The sequence below is a fragment of the Myodes glareolus genome, chromosome 23, assembly GCF_982192425.1.
Source record: "Myodes glareolus chromosome 23, mMyoGla1.1, whole genome shotgun sequence".
Lineage (NCBI taxonomy): Eukaryota > Metazoa > Chordata > Mammalia > Rodentia > Cricetidae > Myodes > Myodes glareolus.
Window position 1 is genome coordinate 53781746 of NC_142048.1, and position 22911 is coordinate 53804656.

Sequence of the window (22911 nt, forward strand, 5' to 3'; positions counted from 1 at the left end):
CAAATACCCTCCCCCTCTCCCTTGTTCCCTTCCCCTTTTCCCTTCTCTCCTGTCTCTGACTCTTATTCTCTGTCCTTTGTCCCTCTGGCAAGTAAATCTACTTTGTTCTGAGAACTCAGTCTTGGGATGTCTTGTGTCAGTACCCGTCTTCTCAACAGGGAGTTTCTGGATTCAGTTAACCGAGGTGAGGAGACCCACTCTAAACATGGGGGGCACCATTCTTGTGCAGGCTGAGGTTCAAGACTGATTGAAAACAGAATGAGTTGAGCACCAGGATTCATTCATCTCTCTGCTTCCTGGCTGTGCACACTGAGACCAGATCCCCCAAGCTCCTGAAGCCATCCCTTCTCCGTAGCAGATTGTCCCTTGGAGCTGTGAGCAGAAATGAACCCTCTCTTCCTGGTGTTACTCTGGTTAAGTATTTGGTTCCAGCAATAATAAAATCAACTAATACAGATTTTAATGACCCAAAGAGATAAAATGTACTTAACCCAGAAAGCTCTTGATCCGACAAAGCAACTATGATATTGGCAGGTGAAGACTTTTATAGCAGAGAACTTTGGCCTCTTTCTTCTTCTTTTTTCTTTTTCTTTTTCTTTCTTTCTTTTTTTTTTTACCTTCCTCTCCCCCCTCCGAACTTGGGCCTCTTATACAGGAAGCCTGTATTCACCCTGTGTGGTTTTCAACTTCACCCAAGCAGGTCCACACTCAGCCAGGCTTTAGATTCCCTCAGAGAGTACTACAATGCTCCTTCTCAATAAGGGGCTGCTCCCCCTGGGAATCCCTGCCTAATTAATTAGCATCCTAGAGCAGAGCAATGCCAGACACAAATTTTGCTTTCCTCTACAAAAGTCTTTTTATTATTATTATTATTTTTTAATTAATTAATTTATTTATCATGTATACAATATTCTGTCTGTGTGTATGTCTGCAGGCCAGAAGAGGGCACTAGACCTTGTAACAGATGGCTGTGAGCCACCATGTGGTTGCCGGGAATTGAACTCAGGACCTTTGGAAGAGCAGGCAATGCTCTTAACCACTGAGCCATCTCTCCAGCCCCTACAAAAGTCTTTAAATCAACGGTCTGAGAACCTGTCAGAATGCACATCTCGGGATTCTTCACTGAGGGTCCCTCTCTGTGCCTGTGTAAGTGGATGGAGCTGCAGGAGAGCCGTAGTCCACACGCCACAGGAGCGTGAAAGCCAGAGAAACTTATTGAGCCAAGATGGGAACACGTAGGTAGGTAGGATGGTAAAGAAACCACAGCAAAAATACCTTTTTATTTTCTTTATTAGCCTAAAGCAAGAGAAAAAAATGGCAACCCAAGTAGCATGCTCAGAGTCTCCAAAGGGTTTCCAGAGATGTGTCCTGCAGGCCCCACCATCCCCCTCAGGATGGCAATGACTGCCCAGATCACATGCTAGAACCATCTGAGCATCACCCCACACGGCCTTGACCCTGGACATGTCAGCGGCTCACTCTCAGCTCACTCTGCACTGCCCTCTACTCTTGGAATCAACCAAGTCTGTCAGCCTTGTAGAAACACTGCCTTTCCCTTCACACATAAAACTGTAATCACAGAGTGCAAAAGTCAAACACCTAGTGTGCAATCACCCATCTCGCCACATGTGCTATCGCTCAGAACCACCATCCCCCCAGCGCATACAACATCCTAAGACTTCCAACTGTCCCTGCCATCGCTCCAGCCCAGGGCACACTGTATCCCCTCACTCAGACGAGGTGGAGGCTGGGATGAGCTTGGGTTTGGCCTGCTGGGGAGGTGAGATATCGGGGATCTTTTCCCCGTGTTTGTACACGCTGACCGTGACATCGATCTTCTCGCCTCCGTATTTGTTCTTCACGTTGATGCTGTACTTGCCCGAGTCCTCGGCCGTCACCCCCTGAATGGTGAGGCTGACGTACTTGGCCTGTTCCACCTTCACGGAGAAGTGCTCGCTTAGCTCAATGTCCTTGTCGTTCTTGAACCAGACCACTTCAGGGTCAGGGTTCCCAAACACTGTGCAGGTGAGGTTCAAGGTCTTTGGAGGGAAGACAGGGTGAAGAAAGACAGTTAGGAGTGGGAGACAGGGTGGGGGGGGGGGGGGCTGTGATCAAGACACATTGCATGCATGTTGCATTTTCCAGTACTAAATATAAAAAGGAATAAGAAGGTCATGTTCCTCTCCGAAGGTGGAAGCCCAGTCTTGCCTACTGGCACCTGTTGATCATTTATTATCACCCACCCTTCATAGACACAGGCTCCAAAGGGAGGTGGGGGCAGAGGAGCCCTGTGCTATGGGAGGCAGGGCCTGAGGAAACCCTGTGAAAATGGTTCTACTTGTTCCAAGTTCTAACCTGAGTCGGGGGAGGGGGGCAGGTGTAAACTTGGAAAATAGATTAGCGCTACTGTCCCTGTTTGTAAGCTCCTTAAGTGTGTTTGTTTTTATTCTTTCTTATGTGCCTTCCCGCACATCTGTGTATGGAGATGTCCGTGTAAGCACAGCTGCTTGTGGGGGGCAGAATAAGGTGTCAGATCCCCTGGGAACTGAAGGAATCAGAGATTTTGAGGCGCCCAGTGTGGATTCTGGGAGCTGAACCCCAACTTTCTCTCTAAGAGAAGTACTGGCTCTTACTTCCTTTATGTTTAGACTTAGGGGTCTGTCTTCCCAGTTCTTCTGGAAAGTCCAGAGAATACAGTGTCTACACCTCCAAACCCAGATGCAGCAACTCCACACTTGCCTGAGCTCAGCCCCCTGGCCGCCTGTGCCTGTTAATTTCACAATTACATCTTTTGTGATGTCACTGTCGCTCCATCTCAGGGGCCTTCATCCCATGCTTTTGCTGACTGCTAAAAGGAGGTCTATAAATTTTGCATTTAGGCCTAATAAAGCCCTTTCAAGTACCTATGTCCCTGTGACATTGAGCTAGAATCATGCAGCAGAAGTGCCAATTAGATATCAATAACTCCACTGATGGGAGACAAATTAAAGCTTCAATTATAGATTCCAGAATGACCTTGGAAATTGGAGCAGGGTTTTGCTTTCCCTTTACTATTAAAGAAGCTGTGACTGTTTGTTTTCAAAGTGATGGCTTGCAGTTTCACCCCTAATGGGGGAGCTGGCCCACCACCTCCCACAGAGAAGTCCCTGAGCCAGGTGACATCAGACCCTGTGAGCCCAAGGTCCCCTTGTACCAAGTCCGTGAGTCACACAACCTGCCTGGTGTTTGAGGACTCGCAACACTGGCTTGTGTCATTGTTGTTGCTATTTTTCTTTTTCTCAGTACTGAGGGTGAAGCCCAATGGCTCACACACACTAATCAAACAAACCCTCTACCACCGAGATGCACCCCAGTCATGACTGTTAAGCTATCCCACCTCTCTGTTTGCAGAAGTTCTCCGGGGTTCAGGACAAGGATTGACAGCACAATGGGAGTTAGCTCTGAGTGCTCCCCTGTGTCCTCCCCGCAAGATGACAGCTGAGTTCTGCCCTGCATCACCACACTCATCCCAGCCGTGTCCCCAACTGTCTGCTCTCACCTTGCCTTCCATTATGGTCACCACGTCAGGTAAGCCACCAATCACCTTGCCACGATCTATAATGAAGAAGAGCTAGGTTGAGGAGACACTGTCAGGCAGGCCTGAGCTGACACCAAGTGTTGCCAAGGTGGAAACAGGGAAGGGCGGGCATAACCTCAGCAGAGGACACACAGAAAGTTATGGTCTGGGTGGAGAAAGCTACTGCGGGGGCCATGGGCAAGGACTAGCTGGCTCTGTGCAGGTTGGGGGGCAAGTATGCCAAGGAAATAGGAATGAGCGTCAACTGAACCAGGGAGGTCACATCAAAGACTGCACCTAGAGCAACACCTCACGAGGGAGAGAGTCTTGGTATCTGGGCCACTTGGTAGCAGGGTGCACTCAACCTGGGGCCAGCAGGTTTGCTGCTCTGATCCACTAACTCAACCATGTGGAATGTGCACCTCCCCCGACCCAGCCTCATTAGCAGCCCACATGTACTCACTCTTCTCTGCAAATGCAGCTGCCCTGGAAACCACAAGAGGGAGAGAGAAAGGTGTAAGGAAAGCTACCGACCAAGGTTCACCAAAGCACGTGAGACGCTTGCTCACAGCAAAAGCAAATAAAGAAGGCAGGCCTAATGATATATAGTGGTACAGGCATTCCCACTGGTTCCAGAGCTGAACCCCAAGGATACAAAAATCTACGGACGTGCAAGCCCCCGAGATGAAAAGGCATATTCACACGCAGCATATACTCATCCTCCCAGGTCTTGTCAATCATCTCTAGTCACTTTCGATTCCCAGCAGAGTAAATACTGTGTGCAGAGTTCCTACACGGTTATTACTTAGGGAATGACAACAAGAAATATGCCTGCAGGGACACGCTGCCCTTGCAATGCTTTGTTTGTTTGTTTGTTTTGTTTTTTAACTGTGGTTGGATCTGAGGGTGCAGAACCTGTACCCAGGCAGAGGGATTGTGCTCTGGTCATTTGGAGTTGAGGAGCACGCTAAAACCAAAAGGAAGGTTAGCATACAGACTCTCATGGTTTTACATCAAATTCACCAGGCTGCATTAGAGACTTTTAGGTGTTTGTGTGCCTGCACCTGTGTGTGCTGGCTGGTACAGGTGTGGATGTGTGTGCATGTGGAGGCCAAAGGTTGATATCAAGTACCTTCCTCGGCTGTTTCCCACCATATTCATTTTCTCTGTCTCCCAGTGGTTGGATTACAGGTGTGCCCTTCTGTACCCAGTTTCTTTTCTCAAACATGGGTTCTAAGGACCCACCTGACTGACTAAGCCATCTCCTCAACCCTCGGCATCTTGTTAAATTGTCAATTTCTGATTTATCAGACTTGTCACGTATCCACTCCACAAAGGCATCCTAGATAACTTAGTAGGAGCCAATGGCTGTCCTCCGCTCTAATATTCTAAACCTCAGACACTCATTTGAAAACCTGAAGCATTCTGTAACAGTTGCTCTGCATCACATGTCACCTGGATTATGACAATTTGAGAAATCCATCACTTTAATCATTTAAAGTGATCCAGGGCTCAGCTGGCCCTAGGAAGTTACTACACAATACATTTCTAGTGTAGGAAAATGGTTGCCCTGCTACAGATTGAGTTTCTTCCATTGCTATTTTCATCCCGGGAAGAGAGCATTCTTGGAATCAGCAAGGCATTTCTGGATGACCCTGGAGGTAGCCGGAATGAACCCAAGCGAGAGCCCCGCCCCCAATCAGAAATGATGCCAACAAGCTGTGGGTCTTACTTGAGCTGCTGGAACTCGGCAAAGGCTTCATCAAATGCTGCGAGGAAACATTGCATACGTCAGTCATGATCTCACATGTTTAACTCTCATCAACGCAGATGCTCTACTAGCTAGCTGACGAGATGGAAACTGAGGGGCAATCAAACTAACAAACTGATTTTTCTTAAGTCGTTTCCTCTAGGTGAACGTCATGACGTCAGTGGGTTATTTCATGCTTCCCTTTTCTTTTCAGCATCTGCGTGGGCTGTTCACAGGAATGTGACGAGCGTCAGGGAACGCCTCATACCTTGTCCCGAGAGATCCAGTGAGCGTTGGTGGTTGTCTTTGCCGTCGAAGATTTCAAAAGTGTATTTCCCCTTGTCCTTCTCTGTGGGCTCGCAGATCTGCAGCCATGCCATCTCCTCACTTCCTCCAATCCGCATGTGCTCACTGGATGAGATCTTAGCCTCTCTACAACGCAACATGGGTGAGCTCAGTTAACCTCCGGATCTCATGCTCACACCTGTGAGGGGCCACTAGCATGCCTGAGTGTGGCAGGCCTGGTCCGCTCGCTTACATCTGGCTGGGGACTGTTTACTCGCTTGCTCACGCCAATGGCACAGTAAGTTTTGGGTTTTTTTTTTTTCTGACTGTTTTAAACTTAAGTACATTAATAACTCAGGCCTAAAACCTCCTAAAGCCAAATAATTACAACTTAAAGGACTTCAGAATACTTGATTTAATATGGTCATTCGTAAGAATATTAAGCATGGAACATATGACCTGACACAGCGTTTCTGCTTTGAGTGTTGTGTGACCCACTGGCCACAATCCCTAAATACACAATGACTCCTGTATCCTGTTCAGTCTTCCTCTGCCACGTGCTACCCAATGTGGGCCTTAAATCTGGAGACGTCATTTTCTTTGTCTCTAAAACTCAAATACACTATAAACATAGACAGCCCTGTCACAGGTCACGGCAGCTGGTAGCCCTACCCAGAGTGGGAGAGAATCCATTGGAAGCCTTCACCTCAACACCACTCCCATCCTGTCTGATTCTAAAAGGTAAGATGTAGGAAACAGAAAGTATCTCATTCTTGCAGGTAATTGGAACCCACCCAGATTAAGGGAAGTTGTTAGTCAATTGAAACTATGACAACAAAGACTCCCAAGCTGGGGGAACACATACAGCCTGAGGTAAGAGCTTGCTAGCTTTGCTTTTCCTAGGACAGCAAGACATCCCTCGAGTGGCTGGGATTCTTCAACATCTGAAGGGGTCAATCCTCAGACTGTTGAACTTTACCATGTCTGCACAGTACATTAATTTCACCCTCCAGCAAGAAAACAAGGTCCCCTTTCCAAAGAACATTTCTGTTTGTGCTGGATAAATTTCCAGCTTTTTATTTAAAGTGGCATTTTCTGCATTAGTTGATGTATGACTTAGCTTTTTTTTTTGTTAAAGCAATGAACAATTGTCCATGCCTATGTCTGCATTCTGTGGATTTCTCATTAGGGTCTATGGATCAAATGTCACCAACTGACACAGGTTCCTCCTCTACCCTGGGTTCCCTGTCTTCTTACTCATGTTTAGTGAGAAAGCCACTAGTTGAAAGGTTGGATACTGCAGAATAATCCTTTTGTACACTGTGAAGAATTGTTACTCAGATTGGCTTAATAAAGAAGCTGATTGGCCAATAGTTGAACAGGATAAAGTAGGCGGGAGAGCCAAGCTGAGAATGGTGGGAAGAAGAAGGGCAAAGTCTGGAGTTGCCAGCCAGACACAGAGGGAGCAGGAGATGAATGTCCCATGCTAATAAAGGTACCACCATGTGACAGAGCATAAATAAGGAATATGAGTTAACTTGAAATAAAAGAGTTAGTTAGTAATAAGCCTGAGCTATTGGCCAAGCATTTAAAATTAATAGAAGCCTCAGTGTTTCTATTTGAGAGCAGCTGCAGGACAGGAAAACTCCACCTATAGTTGGACCTTGGGCTCTAAACACTGCTCCCCTTGTTGCTCTTCTCACTACCAGGAAAATGTGTTCTGAGCACAGGTGCCATTTGTAACCACTGTGGACACCTTCTGACACTCCTTTTCTTTCTCCTTTGCCCAGACTCACTGCTCCATGGCCCACTCAGCCAAATCTTGGCACTATTACTGAGAACAGGTCATGGCCTGTGGTTTGCCAAGAGTATCACATTGAACCATGAGCTGCTGCGGTCATGGACAGAAGCTCTCATACTTACTTGTGATACCAGCTGACCTTCATTTCCTCTGTGAAATACTTCATAAAGCACTGAAGTCTGATGCCCTCTGGGGTGCAGAGAACCTTCAGTGGTGAGGCAGAGGCTCCTGCAGATAACAGTATGTTAGATCAGATCTCAGAGAAGTAAGCAGGATAGGCCCATGGCCCAACGGTAAGGCGTATCCATCCACAGTATTGGCATGTCATTCCTCAAGTTGCTACGCATTCCTGTCATAACCACAGAGGCTCCTCCCTCCCTCCCATGTCACATGTTTTCATCTGAGAAGTACATTTACCCTGCAGAGTACTGTGAAAAGCCCTTCGCTTACGATCAAAGAAACACAAAGCTTTTCAAACGTAATCCACACCTGGCCCTTAGCACTTTGGCTTGCCTGAAAGAATCAATCTTGGTGACAATGGCTATGAAACCTGCTATATTAATTGACCCAAGTCTGAAGAGCTACAGAAAACCCATAAAGAAAGGAGGATGGGAAATCAGCAGAAGTCGGAGTGGGAGGACACAGCCAGAACCTTCCTTCCTGGAGACATCTGCACCTCACTCCTCTCCACCTGAAATGCCACAGAGATGTCAGGGAGTCTAGTCACATGGAGACATCTGTGCTTGCTCTCCATCCACGCCTAACTCCCCATAAAAGATGCCTGTGTCCACCTTGGGTGACTGAGTGAGCCGGGATTTCTGGAAGCATCATGTGAGGCCAGTCTGTTGCACTCATCGGTTCCCCACATGTGACCAACCTGTCATTGGCAAGTGGCCCTCCAGCACGTTATGAGATAGTTAATACAAACCAGCCCCACAGAATGTGAAAGCAAAGGCATTTTTCAAATGACTTGATTCACCTTACAAGCAGTTTGCACATCTATGGGTTAGTGTTGACTCACTGAAAACCATTCCAAGTGAACCTCATTTTAAAATGTAGCCAGGTCCCTTTCACTCAATGAAAGCAAAAAGGTCTACCTCACAGGACTGCTTGCAAAAGCATTAAAGGTACACACAGTGGTTTTCAAGGGAATTCCGGGAAAGCATAGGACTTTGCAATTGAGGTAAAGAGGATATGGGCTCTGGTGAGCCCTGACTCAGCCAGCTGGTCATCTACCTGCCCACGCAGATTTTGGTTACATGATCAGAAAAATGTAACTTGGATATTCTCCAGCTGATGTATCTAACTTTTTGACATTATAACACGGTGTTGTCAGTCACAAAACTCACACTGGAGAGCCTCACAATAGGGTGGCAGGGAAGGAAATTCCAGAAAGTCTCATGATGTCATAGATAGGTATTTGATTCTGTGTTGGGCCATATGTGTTGCTATCCTTGACTTTGTCCAGTCACGCGTGGCTAGTGGGTCACAAGTTTTGCATGCCTTCACATCTAGAGAGTCTGGAGTAACTGATCACTAATTGTTAGCATGTAAGCTACTATTTGCTCATTTATAAGCAGTGTTTTTGCTTTTCCAGTTTCTAGACAAAGGCAAATGACTCAATATACAGACTATGAAGTCTAAGTGCTCAAAATCCACTATGACTATTCTGTGTTTGAAGAAAGACTAATAGCACTTTTGAACAACATCATTGCCCAGGTTGGGCAAGGGCAAATTGACAGTTGTGAATGGGGGGCAGTGTCAGCAGGGCCTTCTGAAGCTGAACACAGGCCCCAGTATTCACCCTGCAGAGCTCGGATGGAGCATGACAGAGCGGGCAGGTCACCAGTCATTCTCCTGCACACCCCAGCCATCTGTGTCCTCCGGGACATGAGTGCTCACCCCAGGAAGCAGAGATGCTTCATCCCACCAGACTTGAAATCTCGGGGACTTTTACTTACCACACACACGACTCATTGCCAAGATCATGTCCTCGTACACTGGAAGAGAGAAAGGCGATGTACCATCATTGGTCGTGACTTTAACTGAAAGCAGGATTTTCCATGTCTAATTAAACTGACACAGGAAACTGTGATCCTCATTTGAAAAATGAAACACTAAAATGGTAATATTTGTCCATAAAAAGCTGATGTGCGCCATAAATCCTTCTAACCTACTCACTTTTTAAACACGGGACAAGAACATTTTGTTCGACATAAATCCAACTGTACATGGAATTGAAGAACTTCCTAAGAGCTTCAATCACCTTTACTGCATTTGTAAGGAATCAAACGTAGCTTCTGATGAGGGAGTGAAATGACATTTCATCTAAGCCCAAAGTGATATTGTACATTTTCTCTAACACTGTGAAGAAACTCTTAATATAGACAAAGGACAATCCGGTTTCCTTTCCCAGCGTCACTGAAGTGGCGGAATGCACACAGTCAGATTGTGCATGAGGGTACTTCTATAGCACGGGCCATTTCATGGACAGCATAGCACTCTATCAGCTCAGGGTGTGTGTGACCCCACTTCCCGGACACCCCTCATTCCATGGACAGAATGGAGTCTTGCTCAGCTGGTATGCACACAGCTACAGATACTCGTGTGTACTCTTCCGCAGTGTCCCCAGTCTCATGGAAAGACTAGAGTCCTGATTGGTGGATACGCACACAGCTCAGTGTGCACGTGAACATGGCTTCACAACAACCCTCATCCAGGACAGATTTCCTTGTAAGACAAAGAAGGCACCATCTTACCTTTGCCAGCTATTTCCAGGATAGAGACATCTTGACCTCTGTCATCTTTCAAGGTTGCTTTGTATTCCCCATGGTCCTTCTTAGACAACTAGGAAAAAAACACATTCCATATTCATGCAAAATAAATACTGTGAAGCAAGATGTTGTCTTAGTCCATTTTCCTTGCAAAGCATGGGAAATCAGTGTGCAAACCAGAAGGCATGGCCTAGTTGACAAGCTACGGAAAGCGCTGTTTTGTTTCTCTGACTGCGTCGTACACTGTGTCGTACCTTTGGTATAAGCAGCTCACAGACCCCCTTCTCCAGGTCTGGCATGGTCTCAGTTTCATAAAGGACATCATCCTTGAGCCATTTGAAAACTGTCTCCTTCTTTGTGTTTGCAACCTGCAAAACAGAAGTCCTAAGTGAATCGCCATGGTTCAAGAGGGGAAAAAAAAAAAAAAACAACATCCTTCAGAGTTAGTCAACCCCAGACCTAAAGAAAACACCAGCTTTTACCCTCAACAGGCTCAGCGTGGGAGGTGTGGAGGGGGAGACTCGTGGAAGAATTGTCACTTCTAATGACAGCAAATGATTTATCAATGGTCTCCTAAAAGCAGTGAGCTCTCACAGCTGCCACGGACAGGACCAATGAGTCAGTAGGTGTGAAAATCTCTCCTTTAATAGGAAATGTCTCTGATGAGGCCCAAGCAAAGTGCTTTGATTCTTAAAATGTTCCTCAAGCTCTTTAGATCACCAGGTGACTGCTCTTTGAAAGTGTGATATTGAGACACATGAACACAAAGGGATAGAGAGCTTCCCTATGTGGACACAAAGGGACAGAGAGCTTCCCTATGTGGGAATTCCTCACAGTCGAGCCTCTGACTTAGAAGCTAAGGTTTGCAGGGTTCTGATGGAGAGGAACCACACTCACACGTGGGTGACATGCTAGCTCAGGAAGACAATATTCTACTTTGTGTGACAGGTGTTGGATGACATTGGATTCTGGGAAGCTAAGGAGTCTGCATCCCCATCACCCCCATACAGGGAATGCCAGCGATGGAACATTGTATCATGGGGTTGGCTCTAGAGATCAGGAAGGCCATGTGTTTGGAATTTCCACAGCAGCTATATGCAGTGTTGTCGCCAGTGACGTGAGAAAAATCACATACCGCAGGTACTTTTGCCTACTTTAGTCTTGAGTTGAAAAACAGCCTCATACAGAGAAGCCAATCACGAGTTTAAGGAATGCATGGGGGCCATGGACTAGCTGCCCTGGAAGCGCCCCACCCAGCACAGAACATAACTGAACACCCATCACAGGATAGTAACTTCCTGGTCTGCTCTGGTTGGCTCTCCCTGCAATGCTAGCCTCTGCCATCCTTCCCTATCTCTAGGCTCACTCTGCTCAGCAGGGGGAAAGTTGCCATTCTCTGTGTGTGGAACCAAAGACTTCCCAGTGCCCTCCAATCTGGTGTCTAAACAGCCTCCATCCTGCTGCCATGTGGGTGGAGTGGTCTCACCCCGTGGCAGCCCCTGCACGTCGTCTCTAGCCCTGCAATTCATCTCTGTATGAGTGCGCAAAGAGACATGGAGAAGCAAGTCCCTTAGACATCGCTCACATGCTTTGCACATGCCCAAAGGGCGCTGCTCTCCCATCACACTGCTCTAGAGAATGGCAAACTCACAACACACTTACTTCTTGTTGTGATTGAGGTTTCTGTTAAATACTTCTTTTGTTTTCAAATGCTATTCTATAAAAGTGAAAGTATACCCTAATATATACTATTCCCTGTGTATTTTATCACATGTATTATGTATTATCCCTATGTATTATGTATCACATAAATAAGTCAAGAAGTATCACCTGCCACAGTTATGACTGAATGAAAAGATATTCAGGAAGGTGGTTTGCAGCATTTATGGGGACACGCATGTGCAAACTGAATGCATGAGATTGCAAAATACTCATTTCAAGATTTCTTTCTTCGTCCTAATACCCGTGTCCACTGGACTGTGCAGATCTGTGATCAGAAAACTTGACGTAGTTTCAAATATTTGTGGGCAGTTACACAGCACTCGGGTGCTATCAGCCACCAAGAAGTGAACCTCACAATTTCCCCCTAGTCCTTAGAATACAGGAAGACCAGGATGTCCTGGTGCTGTGGTTAGAACCAGAACATCAGTCACTCTCCTTGTCCCTGAGCCTGACCTCTGACCTCCTAATGAGCTGAGCTTTGTAAAGCTCACCATAGAAATACATACCTATCCGTGCAGGGTGATCATTTGAGAAAACTGATGTTTTTTTCCAGTTTTTCTGCCCATGGACAAAAAAGTCCATTGTCCAGTAAAGGACAGCGTCTTGCCTCTGAATGCCAATACTTCAGGCTCCACCATCATACCCAACCCTTCTTACAACCCCACACCCACCGGCTCTGCCCTCTTGATATAGCTCCATGGCTTCTTGTTGTACAAAACACATAACATTGACTCTGTCCTTCTGACTGTGGTTAAAGGTGACATTTAACTCCTGCTCATGGTCTCACCCCCTGGAGTTGGACTGGCCTGACCCCTGAAGCCCCACCTTGCTGAAACAGCCTGCTTGTTTTCATCTTTCCTACTTGGGCTTTAAGTAATCTGTAAGTAGTTTAAGGACAAAAATAATGCACTATTATCATTTATCCCAACACTTTCACAGTGACATATAAGGCAGGTACTCAACAAATTAAAGGTTTGTTAGTTAAAATACAACTTAGAAATAAGCTTCTTTACTGGATTGTCAACATAAAACATAAGTAATCATTCCCCAGATATGCCTTTTAGTCCCTGATGGTGCCATGTGGACAGCATGGTATACACATGTCTTCATGACACGTCTTCTCATGGAGTCACTGTTAACATTCTAAGTCCATGCTTTAGTAAGCTACCTCCTTAACTCTTCTTTTGAAAGCCACAGCACTAATGCGCTATGAAGAAGGAAGGACAGGCACTTACCAACTATGTCTTCAGGGTTCACTAGACCCTGAAGTCTCTTCCTGCACCTAAACCTTGGCCACCCATTTTCTCCCCACAGGAACACAAACGGGAAGCCACTGGGTCTCTCACCTTGCAGATAAGCCGAACTTCACAGTCTTCTGTAACATCCCAGTGCAAATACTCAGCAAAATGAGGGCCTGAGGGGAAAGGAGGAAGTTCTAAAACAAGAATTTACATGTACAGACACCTACGGCTAAGGTAGATATTACATATACATATGTATATGTGTTTTAATATGTCTATGTTATATTTTGATATATAAACATAAAGGCTGGAGGAACCTGCTGTGTCCTGTAAAGCCAAGGTATGGCTCATAGTCCCCAAGCCAGCTTGCCTTAGATCTGAATCTCTCTTGAGCCTCCTGTTCCCAGTGGGAGGACACGGTCCCCTCCTTACTGCACATGGGGTCATTTGTTCTTTAGATATTTATATCCGGCCCCTCACAGTCTCTTTCCTGGGCTTTGCCTCTGACTGAACCCTGAGCAGCACAGTGACAAAGTCTTTAAAGAAAGGGAATTAGCAGAGGTGAGAGAAAGACAGAGCAATGTGACCTCGCAACTTGGTAGACGCTTGTTAGTTCATGTGAAGGGGGTGACAGTCACCTTTAAGTAGCGATTTGTCTTTCAACAATATCAATCATTTCTGCTGAAAAAAGCATGAAGTTAGCTATCTTCTAGTAAAACTATTTTCTCATTCAACACAACAATGTAAAGAAGGTTTGAAACTCATGCATTGATTGTTTTATATGAATACATTTTATAAGGCTAGAACTCAATTGTTGCCTTGTTTAAATAAGCTTGTGGAAGGGCAGGTAGGAAGGTGCCTAGGAGGCACTGGTGGGAATAAATGGAGAACAGAAGGTGAAATATATTTTTAAAAAACCTGTGGTAAAAGCAAAACCAAATAAGGTGTGGTCTGAACACTGTGATGGGGTATCCAGAGAAGTCCATCTGACATGTCCAGAGGGTTATACTGGGCTAAAATAGGATGGGAACTTGGCTAACCTTCTGTGTGAGGTGATCAACATGTGGCATGCAGAGGAACATGGAAAGAAAGGAGTTGGGAAGGATTATCAAGATGCAGGGGACAGGGACTAGTCAGTCACTGGGGCAGAGGTTAGTTAAGACAGCCTGTTTCCCTGATAAGGACAGTCATAGGAAGTTATGAACATATATTCAGGGTCAGTCAAGGTTAGAAACAAGAAAGAATATAAGCAAGATGCCCCTAAAGGACTAAAGACAGAGGCATCTCCTAATTTCCTCAGCTAAAATGATTGCTTAATGTTCAATCATCCCACGTGTCTTCAGAGTCAGCTGTGAGACGCTGGGTCTGTGGGAGACACATTACAAAATCAGGTCTGCACCTCGTGCGACTGCTGTGGGAGGGAGCCACCACCTACCTTGTTTCCTGAGGAACTCCTTCCTTTGAAATTCAGCCTCTTCAAGGACAGCTTTGAACGCTATTCAAGAAAAAGAGAGAGATGAAATATCTCTTGATTCAAAGGAATTTTCCTTCAACTATGTTTTGCGGGCATGTGGAAATGCTCCCCGTGGCATACCGTCTCCAATGAGCACCAATGAGGATTGATTCTTGGCCTTTCCATCTTGAAGCTGCACAGTGTAGGTCCCTTCATTTTCTATCGTAAACCGATCCATGACCATCTCAATCACGCCTGTCGATCTGTCACATTTAATCCTGTGAGTCTGGAACCCAGAATAAAACACAGAAAATTATGTGATGAAACTGCTTCTCCACAATGAAGTAACACCTCGAGGTTGCTTGAATGAGAATGTCCCCCAGTAGGCGCATATATTTAAATGTATAATTACCAGGGAATGAAACTGTTTGGGAAGGATCAGGAGGTGTGGCTTTGTTAGAGGAAGTGTTTCAAAAGCCCACAGCAGGTGAGTCCTCTCTCTCTCTCTCTCTCTCTCTCTCTCTCTCTCTCTCTATCTCTATCTCTCTGCCACATGTGGTTCAGGGTATAAAGCTCTCAGCTTCTGTTCCAGTGCCATACCCATCTGTTTCCTGCCATGATGATCACTGACTAACCCCCTGAAACTGTACACAGGCCCCCAGTTAAAGGTTTTTCTTTATAAAAGTTGCTGTGGTCATGGTGTCTCTGCACAGCAACAGAAGACTAAGACACAACTGAGACCATTCTGAAGGAACTTGGGGCACACAAAGGAACTCAGAAAAAAAGTTATCAACTATACCTCTTGGTGAACCAAGGACCAAAAAGAAACCACTGTCCCCTGGGAAGGGAAGAGAGACAGGAAGTTCCCCAGTGTGTAGCTATGAGCTTCCGTCCCTGAACTGTAAACAGCCTCCTGGTTGTAAATGGCTAAAGCCTGCCCCCCTCTCCAGTCTTTGGTATCCAATAAACATACAAAAAATACTAAAAATTTCAAAGATGCTTCCAAGTATGTCAGTCACATGTTCCTTACTTGTACCACATCACTGGGTGTTTTCAAAGGGAGATAGAAGAGGAGACAGATATATCTATGTTCTCAAGAAAGTCTGCAATGAAGGGGCACTAGCCTGCCAATTAGTCTTGAGGTAGAGCCTTCTGGAACATGTTAATGACAGGAACTATGCGGAAGCACTGTGTCCTCATCTTGAAATGAGTCACCACCATATTGAACTAGAAGTATCAGAGCCCAGCATGTTGCCCCTGCCCTGGTCCTTGCATATCTGTCTAGTTTCAGATGAAGACATTTGAATTATCAAAAGCAACTTTCATGTTGCTCAACAAATGGTTGGTATCTGTGTGACATCACCACCAGTTCACCATCTGTTCCCAGAAGTGCCGGAACCCACTCTAACTAGTTAAAAGATCTCAGGTATGAATTTCACCAGCCAGAAGCTTGAAGACACAGCAGGGTCTCCAGCTTCCTCTGCTTCCTCACCACGGTATCTGAGAAGGCTTTAGGAAATAATTAGGTGTCTTGATGCAGCAAGATGAAGTTCTGTGATTTTATGAGCCCCATAAATACAGGGTTTTATGTGACTTTCACAAAACAGCATCAGTCTTCAAATGTGAAAGTCACCTGTGGGCTGCTAATTAAAGACGTGAAATGGCGCACTCCTACTCCAAAGGATTAGCTCGGGAGCAGCATCGTCGCTCTCCGTGGCAGGCAGGGAATGTTAATCAAAAGACGCTCAGTGAATAATGTGCAATTATTCCACATTCCACTTCTTTTCCTAGCATGATCCCTGCCCAGAGAAAACATCTCCCATCACCTTGATCAGGCAGTACCATCCCATACACAGTGTGCATGCACTCGGCCATTTACAGCCCACAAAACCCAACTGCCCTCTACTTTTTCTAAAAGCAGGGCATGGCTCCCATAGAACAGACTGACTCGATCACCTGATTTAAAACACCACATGATCCTGACATCCCAAGATTTCTGTTCGATACATTTCATGTAGCTCTGTTTTGCCAACATCACCAGACATAAAGTCCAGGCTGAGAGTAGATAGCAAAGCTCATAGGAAGAGAGTGGGCTGCCCACAAACATGGGTGGGCTCTCAGTTTCAGCTCCCAGTGGATAGGTGTGTGGTGAATACCGGAATGGGGAATTTAGGACTAGGTGGCTAAGCATCAAAGACATACACTGGGCATTTAGTCCAAAGAGGGACATACCAATAGATGACTCACCTAACTCACCCCTGAATAAAAGAGATCCCATTAAAAAATAGATTTTTCCTATGACTGGGTTCCCCAGCATGCTATAAACTAGATAAGGGTTAATATATCTACACATAGTTAAGTGTTCCATAGTGCAAGATGAGGACTATAGTAATTTCAAGATTATTTTTCACATAATCAAAACTGTAGAAAGATGGCTCATTCAGTAAAGTTCCTGCCTCACAAGCATGAGGAACTGAATTTGGATCCCGGAATCCACATAAAAAGCTCAACATGGTAGCACATGCCTAGAGGTAGCAAAATTGGAGGCAGACAGATAGATCTCTGTAAGCTTGTAGGCCAGCTAGGCTGGCATATTTGATGAAATTCCAAACCAAGACCCTGTCTCAGCCAAAAAGGGAAAGATGACTGAGGAAAAATACCCACGTGTGCCACACATACACACACCTCAACCACTAACACAAGTGAATACACACACACACACACACACACACACACACACACACACACACACATACACACAAAGTAGAGCAAAGGTCAAGTGCTCATTCAGTAAAATACCAAACCAAGACTGAATCTCTGAGCATTGTGAGAACCACAACCTCGAGCTATCTGGTCAACCTTCTGAAACCCTGTTTCTGAAAGGGTGGGAACAAACTCAAAACATTGACTCTGAGAACCTTCCAAATAAACTCAGATTTCTCTAAGCTTTAGCCCACTCCCAGACCAGCAAACCCAGCTGCCTCTAAGCCATAGCTCACATCCAAGAACTCACCTCACTGTCAGAGACTTCTCTGTCATTGATAACGAACCGGAAGCTGGCATCCGGTGAAAGGTGCTCTGCCTGGAGCCAGAAGCGGACCTGACCCTTATCGAAAATCTCATAAGCTAATTCAGACTTCAGAGGAATTGCTACAGGAGGAAGAGAAATCCTGAGTCAGTGGTGAAGAGATCGGCCTCAGATGGACAGCTGAAGATTGGAAGGACAACACCAATCCCAGTTCCTAAACATTTCAAGGTGAGCCATGGAGTATTGCCCAGAATCATGGAAGCAAGATGTGAAAACCACGTGAAAAGCCTCCTGTTGGATGAGTCCCTTGAAGCTCTCTGGACATGGTCAGAGGCTGAGGGGTGACTCTGGGAGATGACCTCTGCCAGATAATTCGCTTGGACTAAGGACAGGCAAGTTTCCACAACATAAGCCGATATTTCTCCTAAGCAGATGATCATAAGCCTATTGAAGGCCCTCCCTCCTCCTGGGTCTGCAGATGCGTGTATGAAGCCAGGTGATTACTTACTGGGGTTCTTTATCTCATTGCTCAATGCCATCAAACGCTCAAGTTCTAAAAGGAAGAAAAAAAAACTTCATCAGTTTTGACCCATGCATTCAGAAGTCTATGAACAAGATTGTGGTGGTTTGGATTGTATTGGCCCCCATAGACTCGTGTGCTTGAAACCTTGGCCTGTAGAAATTGGCACTATAGGAGGTGTGGCCTTGTTGGAGTGGGTGTGGCCTTGTTGCAGAAAGTGTGTCATTGCAGATGGGGGCTTTGCGATCTCATATGTGCTCAAGCCATGCCCAGTGAAACAGTTCACTTCCTATTGCCTGCAGAACAAGATGTAGAACTCTCAGCTCCTTCTCCGGTGCTGCTATGTCTGCCTGCATGCCGCCATGCTTCTCACCATGACAATGGACTGAACCTCTGAACTGTAAGCTGCCACCCCAGTTAAACGGTTTCCTTTATAAGAGTTGCAGTGGTCAAGGTGTCTTTTCACAGCTGGATAAAGAGACAACTCTGGGGATGACCACTCTCTCACACATAGATGGTGCTTCCTGCAGCTTACCTGCTCCTGGGAACATGCTGAGGCTAGGTGGTTTCTTCCCCCCATCAACATTTCCTTCTTCTGTCTTATTCAGATGAAGTGAAGCTCCCCCCATTCAAGCAAATTCTCATCGTTGCAAATTGCAACAGGGCAAAAGCAGAAAACATGGCCCCAGAGGAAATCCTGAGCCAAGTCAGAGAAGCTAAAGTTCCAAGATGTCTCTCCATTTCTTTCCCCTTCTTCTTCTCCTCCCTTCCTTCACAAAGTTAGAATTAAAACACGCCCTGGACATATGAGAGCACTCATTTGTGCTAAAGAAAGACATCATATTCTTCCCAAGCAAAAGCAAACTTCATCTGACCATTGACTTGGCCATGAGGACCTCCGGTCCCAGTGACACCTCCCAGCATGGATGGGCATAAATCAAGTGAACTACACCCGGATCCCTGAGGTCTTGCTTTGGTCACCCGGTTTATCTAAACTATGGCAGAAGCTTCCCCCTAGGCATCTACATATGCATTACATCTGTAATCAGAGTGTCCTGTGTGAACTGCAATGTTGAGGGACACACCACCACTTCTTGTGTGTGCAAGAGAGTCCTCAAAGGCAGCCTGAAGAGCCCCTTCTCAGCCTAAGGAGGGGCAATAGAACCCTCAGCTATCCTTGGGGGAGTCTTGTCCAGTTTGTCTGTGTTTGGTAAAATTTAACCAAAACTGAGCTAGATCTGCAAACTTGTAGAGCCAACAGCATGTCATGAACACCCTCCTCTCTAGGGTCCACCTGTCCTCCCTCCCACCATGTATGGGATGTAGGCGTCTCCCTAAGCTCACATATTACAAACTGATTCCTCTGTGAGCTGTATTGAGGTAGAAGTGAACCAATGCTGCTGTCCTGGGAGTGGACCGCTTGGAAAGATTGTATTCTGCTTCATCCATGGGATACTTTCCAAGACAGAAAGAGGCAGCAAGGAGGCCTGCATTTGCTAAATTTCTAAAGAGATTTTGGCTCATGAGCAAACCCCATGCCCAGCCTTCTCCCTGACCAAATGTGTTTTCTCTCTTTGAGAGCCAATCTCTGAAAGCATGACAAAGCTGGGGATGGCCAACCTGTGTCAGGAGGACATTACCTTCCTCATCCAACACGAAACTGGAGGACACACCGTCCGTGTCACTGACAGATACAGAATATGTCCCCAAGTCCACTTTATCTGGATTCTTAAAGTACAGCTTTGAACTGAAAGGAAAAGGAAAGGGGAGGGTTAGTCACCTCTGCCTGTGGAAGCCAAAGGTCCGCAGCCTCTGGCTGGCTACTTACTGATCGCCCTCAGTCTGAACCTCGAACCGCTCCTCATCGGCGATCTCTTCATAGGCCTTGCACCAGGTGAACTGGGAGGCGTCCGTCATTTCCTGGCAGTCAAACGCAAGGTAGATGTTGCCCTCCTCATCTACACCAGCGCTGATCTCCTTGGTGCCTATTGGGGATGGGAGGAAGGGAGGGATCCTCAGGAACACCGTGTCCCCCAGATTCCTTTCTCTAGAGAGCGGCTGGCAGCAGCCAGGTGGAAGCCTGTTTGAGATCGGTCGCATCATCAGTTTTACTTAATGTCTGTCCAAAATTGACCAGAGAGGCTTAGAAGAGCAAGCCGCCCTCAGGGAGCTGGCTGACAAGGCCAGCTGCTGGCTGAGCTGATGCTATCTGTGTCCTCAAACTTCTTCTGGTTTCCTCTCCAACACTCAAGAAACCTCAGGACTGCCTCTCGGACTGACCGGTCACCCCAGACCATAACCTGGACCGTCACGTTTACACTACTCCATAGCTCCCACACATTCTTCCTTCTCCATGTCTGTTATTCTGGGTTTTTTTTTGGGGGGGGGGGAATAAAGGCTGCTATCTGTCTGGCACATGCTGACCAAGGAGAACAGTTGGCCTGACACCAGATATTCAGAATACAACTCTTAGAAGCTAGTGCTGGGGGTAGAGAGATGTCTCCGCCATTAAGAGCATTTGCTGCTCTTTCAGAAGAATTGGTTCGATTCCCAGCACCCACTTAGCAGCTCACAACCATCTGTAACTCCAGTTCAAAGGGCTCGGATATACTCTTAGAAGGTTTCTGAGAGCACATCCATGGCAAAACACTCATACACATAAAATGAAAACAAATCTTTAGGGGGGAGGAAAATGAGGAGGAAGAAGAAGAGGACGTTGTATTATTGCTGGTGGTAGGAGTGACGGCGGTGTTGGCAAAGGGAGTCAGAGCTGGTTAAGTGGAACTAAAGTCAGTGATACCAATCCTGGAAGATGAAAAGGAGGGAAACAGAGAGAGACAAGAGCAAGAGGCCCCAGGAGTGAAACACGGAGGTCTCAGCTCTTGGCTCCATCACCTCCCTGAACCCAGGCACACAACCAACCTGAGTATCCTGGGAGCTGGTTTCAGTCCCAGAGATGCCTCTCTGCAAGATTACCTCAAAGGAGTCTGATACAGCCAAGAAAGTGACCAATAGCTTTATAGGCATCTGATCTGACCCCAGCAGTTGCACAAACAACAATGGTCCCCTTTGGACACGGCCCGCTACTCCTAGAACTTCACCTCACCAGGCAGACGGCCATATGCTCAGGGGCTTAGAGCAAGTGCGGAGCCTGGATGTAGCCTAACTTCTGTCAATCAAGTTCTGCTTAAAGCATGTTTGGGGGACTTGTGGGGAAGAAAAGCAGAGTTCAGTGAGGAAGGGGTAAGCAGGTAGTGGGATATATATAATCAAAATGAATTATATACACGTATGAAGTTATCAGAGAACTTTTTAAGATTTAAAATGGTAGGTTACATAGTCACGCATTTAAACATGCCTCCACCCATGCGTACACGTACATACAGAGCACAAGTGCTCTCCTCAAGGTCCCTCTGTGGGGTGACATCTACTGCGCTGAGCAACCGAGAGGTAGGGGCTCACCTGGCCGGGCCTCCACAAGCACAGGCTCCGACGTGTCTGACGGCTTCCCTGGTCCACTGGCATTCACGGCTCGAACTCTGAATACATAGGTCTTACCTTGCTGCAGGTCGCAGACCTGGCAATGACAGAAGAAACACGTGCCAGGGCAGACAGCGCCCAAGCTCACTGATGGAAGGAGTAGGTTTGGGCTCATCTACATTCCTGTGCTCCTCTGAACACTGAGGTACGGGATCAAATGCTATGGACTAGGTTACAACCTGGTGATGCTATTTAACATAGCTCTCCAGGACAAGCTACGACTTAAAATGTGGTTTCTGGCTGTTAGAAATCATCCTTTAGACATGCCATAAGTCTCTTCTTACATGTACGCACACTCTCCCAACAACCATACTCATTCAAAGGAGACAGCGTTCTGCTGTGAGCCTGCTCGGCAGAGCATATTACTGCCTATGCCTCCATCATTGCACTTCAGTGTCTGGCACAAATATCACCTTCCTTGCAAGAGGGTGCAAAGGCATCTGTCTAAACCACATCAAGAGAAGACCCTGGGTCAAAAAGGTAAGCATCCAAGGATGTAGGCCAGGGACTCAAAGACTCTGTCACACTGACCCAGCGACTAGGAAACTGCAAATGTAAGTATTTGGAAAATGAGGGTGAACTAACTTACATTCTGCATGTGAGTGTAGGTGTGCAGGTGTATATGCATGTAAATGCATGTGGCAATGCATGTGTGTATGTATGCATATGTGTGTCAGAATTATGGTGTGCATGGGTATGATGGCGTGAATGTACATATGTGTATATATGTGGGCACAGTCATGTATCTGTGTGCATATGTGTACATGGGTTGGTGAGTTCAAGTTTGTATGTCTGTATACATGATGTATGTGTATACAGGTATACAAGTATGGGTTCATGTGTGCACATTTGTAACAGTGCAAGAATGGTATTTATGTGTTCAGACATGTGTGAGTGCTGATGTAAAATTATGTGTATGAGTGTAAGTGCAAATATGTTTATGTGTATATGTGTGTATACAAGTGCCTGCGTATGAGTGAATGTATGCAGATGTATGTATGTGACAGTGCAGGTATACGTATATGAGTTCATGTGTATACTTGTGTATATGTGTGCATGTGTGAGAGTGTAGGTGTGCGTCTATGCATGTGTGGGCTTCTGTGTGTATTACATGTATGTACATGTGCATAAGAATGTGAAGGTGCTTATATCTGTATAATACAATGTGTACATGCAAGTATACATACAAATGGGTGCAGGTGTACATGTGTACATGTTAGTACAGCTGTATATGTACACAC

At 46.1% G+C, this 22911-nt stretch overlaps 1 protein-coding gene across 5 annotated transcripts in view; it reads right to left on the reverse strand.

Moving 5' to 3' along the window:
* Positions 1-1272: 1272 nt before the first annotated feature.
* Myom2 (myomesin 2) overlaps positions 1273-22911 on the reverse strand; it is a 64751-nt gene continuing 43112 nt past the window's right edge. For all 5 annotated transcript variants that reach the window (XM_048456286.3, XM_085680684.2, XM_048456285.3 and 2 more), the window contains 17 exons: positions 21593-21707; positions 19959-20115; positions 19771-19877; positions 18119-18163; positions 17596-17732; positions 14724-14868; positions 14565-14624; positions 13235-13302; positions 10421-10534; positions 10152-10239; positions 9354-9392; positions 7515-7620; positions 5575-5738; positions 5289-5325; positions 4020-4042; positions 3539-3594; positions 1273-2039 (listed from right to left, as the gene is read on the reverse strand). In XM_048456286.3, the coding sequence (XP_048312243.2) occupies positions 1728-2039; positions 3539-3594; positions 4020-4042; positions 5289-5325; positions 5575-5738; positions 7515-7620; positions 9354-9392; positions 10152-10239; positions 10421-10534; positions 13235-13302; positions 14565-14624; positions 14724-14868; positions 17596-17732; positions 18119-18163; positions 19771-19877; positions 19959-20115; positions 21593-21707 (1773 nt within the window). In that variant the 3' untranslated portion in view covers positions 1273-1727. The remainder of the gene's footprint in view (positions 2040-3538; positions 3595-4019; positions 4043-5288; positions 5326-5574; positions 5739-7514; positions 7621-9353; positions 9393-10151; positions 10240-10420; positions 10535-13234; positions 13303-14564; positions 14625-14723; positions 14869-17595; positions 17733-18118; positions 18164-19770; positions 19878-19958; positions 20116-21592; positions 21708-22911) is intronic.